The sequence below is a fragment of the Centruroides sculpturatus genome, unplaced genomic scaffold (assembly GCF_000671375.1).
Source record: "Centruroides sculpturatus isolate CEXI.00-Female unplaced genomic scaffold, Cexi_2.0 scaffold1306, whole genome shotgun sequence".
Classification (NCBI taxonomy): Eukaryota; Metazoa; Arthropoda; class Arachnida; order Scorpiones; family Buthidae; genus Centruroides; species Centruroides sculpturatus.
In genome coordinates, this window is record NW_019385576.1 from 51,168 (window position 1) to 63,068 (window position 11,901).

An 11,901-nucleotide genomic window follows, 5' to 3' on the forward strand; every position below is an offset into this window, starting at 1 on the left:
AAAGAATATTTTATGTTATTTTTATGTACGTTTCTTCTCAAATTAATATTTTATTTATAATTTTTTACGTTTTTTAACATTTTATTTACGTTTTACGTAATTAATTTTAATTTTTAAACCGTTGTATTGCTTACGTTCTATTTTACGTTCGTTTTCATTTTGAAGAGGTTAACTGAAGAAGACTATTAAGTATAGTCGAAAACGTTATTATTTTATTAAATACTTTGTTGCTGGAATTACTAAGGTGTGTTGATTATTATTTTAATAATTGTGATCTGTACAATTTAGCCTGTTAATTGAATGCTTGGACACTGATGTAGATGATCACTTGGATTGAGTAGCATTGGATGTATTGAAGAAAGGTCATTTGTATCACAGGAATAAACAACAGTATGAAACTCAAAGGATAAGATTAGAATATGATCAAGTGACTGAAAGTAGGAGATTACTCAAAAGTTGAAAAGTAAGGAAAATTTGATTAAAGATGCTTTAGATAGTGCAAAGGATGAGATATTTGAATTATGTTATCTATAAAATCCAATTCACTTTATTCCAATACATACAATCTCACATCATTGTGTTTCCATTCCCATGCTTCACAGTTTCACTCACGCAAACTTGATTGAACTCTTCATCTCACTTTTGCAAACTTTTCCTGATCTATCAGTTATTTAGGTTTAATTTTGATTCATCACTCCAAATGATATTTTTCCAAAATGATCCAAGTTTTCTATAATGCTGTTGAGCAAACTGATAACTATCTTCTCTACTTTAGATTTTTCAGTCTGTCTATGAAAACCAATTTCTCTAATCCAATTTCTGAATACATGGGAAGTTACATCAATGTTTAAGTTATCTCTCATCTCTTGGGCAATTTGACTGACAGAAACATAACAATTCGAACAATGATGCATTTAATGGCTTTTGATGTTTTTCTTTTCTGTCCTCTTCCTAGCAAATCGGAAACAATTCCGTGTGTTTTGTATTCTTTTTTATTAAATCATAGATTGTTGACTTAGCAATTCCAATTGAGTTTTTTCTTTGTTGATGTAAATCAACAAGCAATACAAATCATTTTTTTACAGAAGTTAAGTTTATAATAAATTGACAACAGAATAATTTTCAATTAATTAGTTAATTTCAGGAATAATTGATTTACTGAAGATATACAATGCTATTCTAGTCAAGTTTTTCTTTGTTAAGTTATAAAGTTAATAAGTATTTACTAACATAATAAAGCTTGATCCTCACACAAAATATCACATAAAAGGAAGGAAAACTCACTGAGTATGGTGTTAACAGTTTTTTTATTATCGCTAGCACTTTCAACAAACTTATATTTCTCGTCATCAGGCAAACAAGAATTTAAAAATAGAATAAGATGTTCTAACATGATTGCAACACATATTTAAATTAAAATTAAAAACTGTTATGAGCATGCTACAAACTTTGATTATGCTTGATGTTATGGTGTCATGCACGGCATGCATGGATGTAGATCCATATTAAAGGTGTGATAGCAAATATATATCACTATTTAACCATTTATCTATGGCAACCCATATGTTGAGTGGCCATTGTGACTGCTTGTAAACAAGAGATCTCACCCTACCTACTTTTTAGAAAAGATGCTAGCTAAGTTGCTTTGCACTGATCCCAGACTTGTCCTATGTTACACCCTCATCCTTGGTTGCTAGATCCACCATCACTTTGGGCATTAGTGCAGTACAAAGAAGCACATACAGCTTCTACAAACTAAGCGTAGTATCCTTGTAACTTTTGGTGCCCAATTTGAAGTTGTAATGCTTGTCAACTCTCTACTTCTCAAGAAGGGCTTTAATGCCCAATGGATACTAGATATACATGATGCATTGATCTTCATCACAGAGCACAATTATTTTCATTTCAGTCAGAAAACTTATTTACAGAAACATGGAGCCCCCGTGGCTTCCCTTTTATCTGCTGTTCTAGCAGAACTGATCATGAGAGAAATTGAACACAGAACATTCAATTCCCTGCATGCCATTCATTACCTGCTGTTGTACTTGCATTAGGTTGATATCCTCATACTGTGGGAGGACACAGACGAGACATTTCTTACCTTCAAAAACAAATGTCCACTGTATGCCCCTGTATTAACTTCACTTGGGAGAAAGAGATTTATGTGGCAATAACATTCTTGGATTAGTGTAAACATAGATCCTCTGAAGGGCTACTATTCTTGGTTTATGATAAATTTAATAAGGTGCATCATATCATCTCAGCAGATGCTTTCCAACCTTTGTTATATATTGATGCCACTTTTACTGCCCTCATTAGAAGAGCGTTCTTATTATCGTCAACGCAAGTGCTTGTAGACATCGAGTTAAACACCATTAGTTTGGCAGAATGCACAGCTGGTTTTTTACAAGCTAAGTTCATGCATGTGTGTAACATGGTCAGAGAATCTCTATTTCTAAGCACAACACTATCTAACAAGTGGGAGGTGTCAGTAGTTCAACTGCCATTACTGTACCTTGGACCCCTTTCCATATGCATTTGCCACATATTCAGGCAGCATAACTTTCTCCTGTCCCTATCTCTCCTACTGAATTTGCACAGACTCATCTGCAACAATTGGGATAAATTCTTCACCTATGAAAAATCGGGTCTCTGTTGCATTGTTGGAAAATCCCAGGGATGAACATGAGATACATTGGGCCACAACACAAATGCTCATTAGCCACCTAGCTGAGCACCAGGATGATGTGGTGAAAGGAGTTTGCACAGAACTTGCAAAAAAAAGATGCTCGAACAGAGCTACAACCCATTATGGGCTCAAACAATTCTACTCAGATGCTGTAGCAACTGGAAACTTATGTTTATATGGGAATCTCTCCTCACAACAACCTTGGAACCATGTAACACTCCCATGCTTGATCTGCCCAACATATGGGTTGCCTCATATAAATGATTAAATAATGATATACATTTGCTGTCACATTTTTGACATGGGTCTATATCCACGCATGCACTGCATGATGTCACAACATCAAACATAATCAAACTTTTTGTTCTTTTTAGGTATTTGCTAAATATATATATGAAATACACAGGTTAGAAAGTTCTGTATTACATGCAGCTGAAAGAGCCTTTACATTGATTATTAAGATGAATTTTTGAATATGTTTGTTTGTATACAGCAATGTGACATGTGATCTACCAAGGAAGATGCGACTACCTTTGAGGAAACTGTATATGGCCAGCTCATTGGTGACGTACAAACCCACAACCAATTGCTGGTGTTCACTTTGTCACTGGTGGATAGTTTTGAATGTCTGAATGCATAATGAAAACTGCAGAGTAGAATATTTTGCCAAGAGTCACTCCTGGCTCTGTAGTTGTGTTTAATATTTTTGGTCATAAGAGGAGGTGCACTATCCTAACAGTGTGCTGAGATGTAGTGGAGAGAAATTCTAAATGTGTAAAAGTGTTAAAAATACAGTGTGTGATTGGATAATGAACACTTTCGCTAAAGATTTTTATGATTGGACAACGAACACAATAAGAAGCAATGTAAAATAATGAATACTGATTGGTCTTCCCCTGTCTTCAGACAACAATTCAAAACTTTTTTGGAGTTAGGGAGACATCGACATCGATGCTCAACCCAGTATATACTGATCATATAGTATTTCTTCAAACTTTGAAACTCTCCCTTGTAATTCCAGCTTTTTATTTTTCTGACAGAAACAATTTTTTTATAGTATTCACAAGACTGTCGGGCGGGCACTCGTTAAGTTTTGCATTGGTTTTTATTTTCGAAAGGTGAGAGTATAATAGCAAAGGTAAAGAGTAGGCAGATGTCTGTTGTTGCTGGGCAGTATGGTCAGTTGTTGTTCTACAGTAGGCTGCAGTTCACTCTTATCTAAGAAAGATACTGTGTAATCAAGAAGACTCAAGCAGCTAAAGGAGTAACAAAAATTACATCTGAGAAATAAAGAACATTGAAGAACTCATAATGGAACCTGAAACAGATCTGATGACAGAAAATGCAAAAAACAGTTGAATGAAAAACACCAAGAAACTCGGCGAGATATATTTTCTTCTGAAAAAGAGGATTAATGTTAATATCTGCTATTAAAGATCTTTTGAAGAAGTGGAAGGATGTCAGAACAATGGTTTTAGAATGGCATTCAAACCAGATTGAGGTTAATAGGCTAGGGGATCTCTACAATGACAATGCTATTAATTACTTCTGAAAAATCCTGAAGAAGAGAGAAGAGCAATTGACATTAGACTGATTCTTTAACCCCCACAAATGGAAAAAAACATGACTAATAAATATGCAAGACCGTGTATATATGTATTTTTATTATTACATATAAATAAACATAGTAAGAAAGTATATATTTTTTATTTTTTGGGGTCTCCAGAACGAATTAATCAAATTTTCATAAAAACCTATGGTAAATTGATAATCGGTTAACGAACAATTCGGATAGCAAACAAAGTCTTGGAACAGATTATGTTCGTTAACCAATCACCCACTTTATGTCATTAAAATATTGTAAGCTATTTTATATTCTCTGAAATGATGCAGCTGTCGAAATAAATTTTTCAGGTTCTGAGTTTTTATTTATGTTAATAAATGTTAATATGTTTATGTTGTTATATAATATAAAACTAATTCATCCATTACTTTGATTAATGAGAGTACACATTTCAGATCATTCATATCCAATAATGACTCTAAGTAAAAAGATTGCCAAGATGGATGAAGATTTGTCCGTTGATTCGCAGGCTGAACAGGTATTTAATAAATTGAAATTAAGTAATTTGTAATTCTGAGCTTGATCAACAATAGCAAATTAAACTTTTATCATTTTTCATTTTATTAACAATAACTTGTTTATATTTGTGGTGGTCAATTAATTCTTTTAATGATTTGTTTATATGAGTTGACAAAGTGTTTGGGGATTTATGCATTATAGAAATAAAGGAAATTGTGCTGTTGTAGATAAGGCTGCCACTGGTTTTTGTTTTGGCAAGAGCAAAGCCTGTGTGAAAGTTGTTTAGTGTTCCATTTGTTAAAACTTTGTAAAACCTGAACTTTATGTAGTACTTATGTATAATCAGGGACATCAACATTATATGATTAGAAGGGAAAGCCAATATTATATTACTGCTAATAAAAATGTAGAAAGTAGAAAAGCAGAGTGATAGTATAGTTGACAAAACCAGGGCTGTGGAGTCGCGTAAAAATCTACCGACTCCAACTTTTCCTTATCATCCGAATCCGACTCCTACTAAAACACCAAAACTCAACGACTCCGACTCCGGCTCCGACTCAACAGCCCTGCCAGGGCTGTGGAAGTCGCGTAAAAATCTACCGACTCCGACTTTTCCTTACCATCCGACTCCGGCTAAAACATCAAAACTCCACGACTCCGACTCCACAGCCCTGGACAAAACAAAACATTGCACCTGTTCAATACCAACTGTGCCTATTTAGGGGAATGTAGGGTGACAGGATGGGATAGATGTATAATTATTGTCAAATAAACTATATTTTGTAAATATAAATTTGTTAGCAATTTTTATTATAATGAATATTAATTATCCTGTGACAATTACCAGGATTAAACTTCTACCTGAATATAGTTTAATTCTGATAATTTTTTAATTAGCCTGTGAAATAACAAATTATCTTCTTTATTAGTTATTTTCAAGAAAATAGTTTTATTGTAAAATTCCTCTAATAAAACAATATTTAATTTAGGAAACCGAGAATCCTATTAATGCTGAGAATTCTTCCGACATTACTCAGGTTGAAATTTTATCAGAAAAAGGTAAGAAGCTTAATGAAAGTTACTCATTTTACTGTTATTAATTATATATATATAATTAATAATATATAATAATATATATGGTAAAACCTGTCTGTGGTGACCATACATGGTTCATTTAAAAAAGTGGTCTTTTAGACTGGTGGTCATCCAATACAGGTGGTGCTGTAATACCATATTTCCGTACATATTTTGTGCACTTTCCAGCCATTTCTACTCGAGGTGAGCAAAATAAGCAAATTTTTTCAACGATAGGGCTATATTGGTATTGTATTTTATTCTTATCAGATAACTCGATTAACAGTTGTCATGATTTTATAAGACAGATTTAATACTAATATTTTAAAGATTAATACAGTATTTGCATTTTCTCTATTATAATGCACACTTTCTTTTTTCTGGCTTAATTAATTTAACTTGGTTCTAATCGTTCTCTCCTCGGTTATATGTATTATGTTGTCAATATAGAAGCGCGTCATATCTCTCCACCACTTCAATTTTGGTGGAGAGAAATGACGTGCCTTTATAGTATAGCGCTTCTTTGATAGTTTAATCTTATTTTAACTTCAAAAATACTGTATTTTTTCAAAAGTATTTAATATTTTCTTAAGTATAATGAGAAAAATCATTAATTAATAATAAAACGATTTTATTATATTTTCTCATAATATGATTTCATTACATCAATGACAATTGCAGAATCGAAAAGGGAAGGTTGCCTGTAAAACTGATTTTTGCGTTAATGTGTTTATCATATTTTGAATATTTTGTGTGCAAAAATTACTTGGATATTATTTTTCTAAAAATATTGTGGAAATAAGGTAGGTCAATACAGGAACTATTTATCGCCCATGTACTGTATATGAGCTTCAAAAAAAATAACATAAATTTTATCAAATGATGAGATTAGCCGATTAATTGTATTATGTACCCTAATACTTTCGTTTTTCAGACTTTTTGAACAAACTGAAATGAATTTTCTTTGTAGCTGGACAAATCCATTAACACTTACACCTAATTACAAAAGTGGGAGAAGTGCCCGAGGTGGGTTCAAACAAGAGTTTAGATTAATTCATTATACTAGGAGGGGAAACATTATTGAGATGAGTTTGAACAATAGTTTAGACCAGATATATTCACGGAAGTGGTGGCTTATTACAGTTGTTGCACATTGTTTCCGACCAAAAGCAGTGCCCACGGTCATGTTACACGGGTGGTTGTTTAATACAGGTAACTTATACGAAGACTATATGTATAAACTATTTCATGCCAGAAATTTTTACCCGTTTTGACAACTGCCCGTCGAATGCAGGTGGTAGCTTAAGCAGTTTTTACTGTATAGACAAAAGTTCTGTTATAGGTGTTTATATAGGTATATATGATACTGAATTACAACAATGCTTTAATGCATTCTGCTCCATTGAGCTAGCAAAACTATACATTCAAAAGGTATATAAAATAGAACTTTTATATTAATTTCAAATAATTGTGATCCTATATTTCAATAATTGATGCGTAAAACTTTAAATGTTGAGTCCACTTTTTCAAAGTTGGAAACGATGATTAATTAATTAAGAATATAGTCAACTTTGAAAAAAAGATAGAAAAAAAGATTAAAACTAACTTTTATTTTGTGGCTAGTTTAAAAACTTATAAGAATGAAAATATATGAGATGAAATTTTTATCTGATTTCTTCTTGAAATTATGGACTCATAATTGAAAGCGCTTCAATTATGAGTGTGTTAATATATCTCTACATTTCTATGCACTATTTTTGCTAACTATTATATTGAAAGTGATTTTTTGGATGATAGTTTACAAAAATGTTGCAAACTTTTTAGAAAATCTACAAATGAAAATGCCAATTAAGAGAAATATAGATGCTTTATTCCAGTGATTTTTGAATTCCTGACTTATGCTTGGACTACAAAAAGTGGTGAACAGAATCCCCAATGAGTTAAGATCAGAGTTGTATGCTCAGTTCTTTCTCTTGGGTTGTCATATGTTTTGCAGTTGCTAGATATTTTTTGGAAGCTTTGCTCTTGATCTTTGCTTTATTGTTGGGAAGTAGACAAATGTTTTGGTGACATTTCCTTTGTTGGATGGAAAAGAGATAAGAGCTTACTACACCTGAGAGCTACACATCTATCTCTTAATATTTTCTATTGATGGAATTTTATGAAATTAGATTAGATTATACATAGAATTAATTTTAGAAGAAAGTTACTTTATAAAGTCTTACAACAATTCTTTAATTTGATGTTTAACCATTTGCCATTGTTTTAATGTTTACGCTAGTTCAGACAGTGTGTGAATATTGGTAGTTAAAAATGAAAATGGAACAAATACTACATCATAATAAGATTTGTACGCTGCAGTTTTATGAAAATCTCTTTATAAAATTCCTAGTTTTATGCCCCTTATAATTCTTTCTGGATCGAAAAGATGCCAGAAAATAATTGGTCAATAAGTACAAACTTTTAATACCTTTGAAAAATTTATGATTTTATTACAGACAACCAGAATGACGAGACAAATAAGGCAGAAAGAAATCAGTCCGTGACAGATGCAGAAGTTATGCTGTTAATGAAACAACAACAACAATTGATCAAACAACAGGGACAAATGTTGCAAGTTCTTCAGGTAAAAATAATCATTTACTTTGAATTGATACTTTAAGAAATATCAAATTCAAATTAATTTAATTGTTATTAACAGGAACTGAAAGACATCCAGAAAGAAATACTGGGATTAAAACGAAAAAATCACGAATTAAAACTGACAAAATTACGTATAGCCGCGCAGCAGGCGGGTATTAAAGTGATAACAAAAGCAAATAAATGAATATTATTGTGTACATATACATATATTTTAAAATTAACAACAAAAAAATCAATTTGCAAATTTTAATAATTGTAATAATTATAATAAAATCATTGTTAATTTAATTAATATTCACGACAATTTTCGCTGGAAGTTTTTATAAAATTCATTTATGAAAACGGTATGTTTTCTTATCTAAAAAGTGACTTGTATATAAAGAACATTACATTAGTTAACAATGTTATACTTTTATCTGGTAATTTACTAACATTCGGATGGTTTAAAATAGTAAGGGCTGTTTAATTTTAGTGGTTATAAAGGCTCTCGATCTTTAAGCACAAAAATTTAATAGGATGGTTTCCCTAATACACAAACCTTCCTGCAAATTTTAGACTAAAGTCAGTGGAGTTATTAAACTTCAAAATGAGTGAACACAACTATACCACACACATGCTAACATTCATACATACAGAACAAAAAACCCAACTTTTTGAATTTCTCGACGTTTCGAAGTTCTCCAAATACAAAACTGTGCAAGTCTTGTAGTAACATTCAAGAATTTTTACTAAGGACAAAGGAATAATTTTACTCAGTGTCAATAAAAAGAAGTTAACAAACCAGACATTTTCTGAAAGGACTCAAAAACCATTCTCTGTAATAAATGGGGAGATAGAAGTTCTTGTGTCATAGCTCGAGAGGGGTTTTATTGTATATATAAATTTCATAGTATATATACAATAAAAGAATACATAACATTAAATTTATATTCTTTGTATACAATGAAAAACAAAAGAGGAACCATTTTGATTTAGTTAATTACATCTTAACAGTAAAGAATTTTGCACTTGTATTACTGTTCAACATTAACAAATACCAATAGGTTACAATACAAAATCACTTGCCACACCATTAAATAAGAAAGGAAGTATTAAATTCAGTTTATAAGTGTTATAAAATTTAAGTATAATTTTAAAATTGAATTAAAATTTATGCCCAATGATTTAAAGTGTATCGTAAGAAAGAAATAATGAACGAGTAATCCATGTATAAGTAAGCATCTCTTTCATAACAACTGAAAAATCAACAGAAAGAAAATGACAGAGAGGTTAAACAGTAGTAAACCAAGAAATTTTATTTTTTCTGCATAGAACGAAACCATATTTTCCATTATTATTAAAGATGCTAAGTTCAATAATCCAAAACATATTGTCTAAAGCAAATCTAAGCGCAAGCAATTGCTTTGCTTTAGACAATATGCAAAGTACTGTACTGTACAACTATCCCAATATACATGCCGAAGTATAGGGAGGCCCTTCGGCAGTGTGACAATGCATTTACAGCGCAAGCGGCTGTAAATGTATATTGGGAGAGTTGTACAGTACAGCGTATAATTAGCTTGGGTGTGAAGTGGGTGGATAAAAGTTATAGTCGTAAATATTTTAATATTTTTGTTTATATTCCTTCTTATATCTATACTAAACCGAATCGTTCCTATACAAGAAACATAGATATTACGAATTAAAAACAGAAAAAAAAAACATATATATATATATATATATATATAGTCTTTAATTATCTCGATATATTTGCACAATAAAATAATAATAATACAAAAAATTTCTTGACCTCAAATCATTTTTAAAAATCTAATGGAGGTAGAGAAATAGATTTGTTAATGGAGTACAGTTGAAGAGTTCTTATACATTATTCATTTAAGTGTTCTCCTTCGATAGAAATAAAGTGCCGATCGAAAACTATAGTCTAATGAATCTGTCCACATCCGTCTGTCTATCCAATTTACGAAAGTATGAAAAAATGCCGTTTGAACAAAGACCAACGTGACGTTTTCCGGATCGTACCATCGCTCGTTACTAATAATAACGGTTCTAAAATATAAAACAATTAAATCACAAATTATCTGTATTGAATTTTCTATCTAGAAAAACCAGTAATTCTTACTTTGCCACTTTCATTAGTTTACAAATCATCAGAGAAACAACGACGAAGATGTTAGTAACCAGTAAATGTACAATTGCAGCTTCTTCTGCCGCCGATAAGACCACGAATTTAATCATGATCATCGTCGAAAGGTTAAATGATCCAAGTAGAATCATCATCCAAACCTGAAAACAAAAGAAATGGCATTAATGGCAATATAATCACTCCAAGTGCAGATGTACCATACGCTCGATACTCGCGTTATTCTTTATGGAATACGAATTAAATATGAAGAAAAATGTGACTTGTAACAAAATAGAAAGATCTTCACTCGAAAGAACCATGTTAAAATAAATAAAACAGTTATTAAGACTGAAGGATATCCTTCTATCGAATGCCAGAGAGTTCTTATAGTATGGAAGGTATCTTCGTGAAATTTCAAGTATTCGTTTTCTATCCGAATCTACTTATAGAAATTTATTTAAAATAAAAAAATGTAAATAACTATAAAAGTTTTAATCTGTTTTTCTTATTTTCACAATCTATAAATGGGAGTTCGTATGCTAATGATGTTAGATATTTAATTTAATATCCGGTATGTAAACACATGAAAATCCAAACTAATTAGAATGAATTTTAATTAATTTAAATATCAGGTTTAAGTTTAATTAGACCTGTATGAAAAATGTTTAAATTAAGAAACGGGAGTTAAATACATTTCCAAATTCAGATAAGATACAGGAAAAAGTAGAGAGTGACATAGAACACTGTTGATTTTCCGTTTTATATGAATTCCTTGTTGTACGAGCCACTTAGATTTTACAAATACGTGTGCCGGGATGTGAACGACTCACGTATTTGTAAAATCTAAGTGACTCGTACAACATGGAATTCATATAAAACGGAAAAATCAACAGTGTTATAGGGGGATCGACTGTATTTACTTCTTATCCTTCAGTAATTTAGCTCAATCTTGCTTATTTTAGGTCTCGTTACATCGAGGAAGGAAGGAATCAGATCACAGAAACTTATTGTAAACACTATTCTGTATGCTAACAATATAAAGTTCATCGTAGTGTTTACAATAAGCTTTTGTAATATGATTCCTTCCTTCCTCGGTATAACAAATCCTAAGATAAGTAAGTCTTAGAGGACGAGTTAAATTATATCTTAGAATATGTCTAACAATAATCAGAAATAAATGCCTCTTCGGGATGATAGCTCTTTTTGATATTTTAACTTTTAATCAACATCCGAAAGATCCGACAAAATTAAGTAAATGCGAGACTTTTCTTGTATATAAAGGCCTGT

At 31.4% G+C, this 11,901-nt stretch overlaps 2 protein-coding genes across 7 annotated transcripts in view; one reads left to right on the forward strand and one right to left on the reverse strand.

Moving 5' to 3' along the window:
* Window positions 1–8,792, forward strand: part of LOC111640270 — a 45,436-nt gene extending 36,644 nt beyond the window's left edge. For 5 of the 6 annotated variants that reach the window (XM_023386270.1, XM_023386273.1, XM_023386272.1 and 2 more), the window contains 4 exons: window positions 4,709–4,791; window positions 5,762–5,831; window positions 8,345–8,472; window positions 8,548–8,791. In XM_023386270.1, the coding sequence (XP_023242038.1) occupies window positions 4,709–4,791; window positions 5,762–5,831; window positions 8,345–8,472; window positions 8,548–8,673 (407 nt within the window). In that variant the 3' untranslated portion in view covers window positions 8,674–8,791. Of the gene's footprint in view, window positions 1–4,708; window positions 4,792–5,761; window positions 5,832–8,344; window positions 8,473–8,547 lie in introns of all 6 variants that reach the window. The other variant, XM_023386275.1, reaches the window with a different exon arrangement.
* A 1,436-nt stretch (window positions 8,793–10,228) lies between these two features.
* On the reverse strand, window positions 10,229–10,987 carry LOC111640267. The gene is made up of 3 exons (XM_023386267.1): window positions 10,851–10,987; window positions 10,612–10,775; window positions 10,229–10,538 (listed from the first exon to the last, which is right to left on the reverse strand). The coding sequence occupies exons 1-3, from the start codon at window positions 10,932–10,934 to the stop codon at window positions 10,361–10,363; spliced, it is 426 nt and encodes a 141-aa protein (XP_023242035.1). The 5' UTR covers window positions 10,935–10,987; the 3' UTR covers window positions 10,229–10,360.
* Window positions 10,988–11,901: the final 914 nt, after the last annotated feature.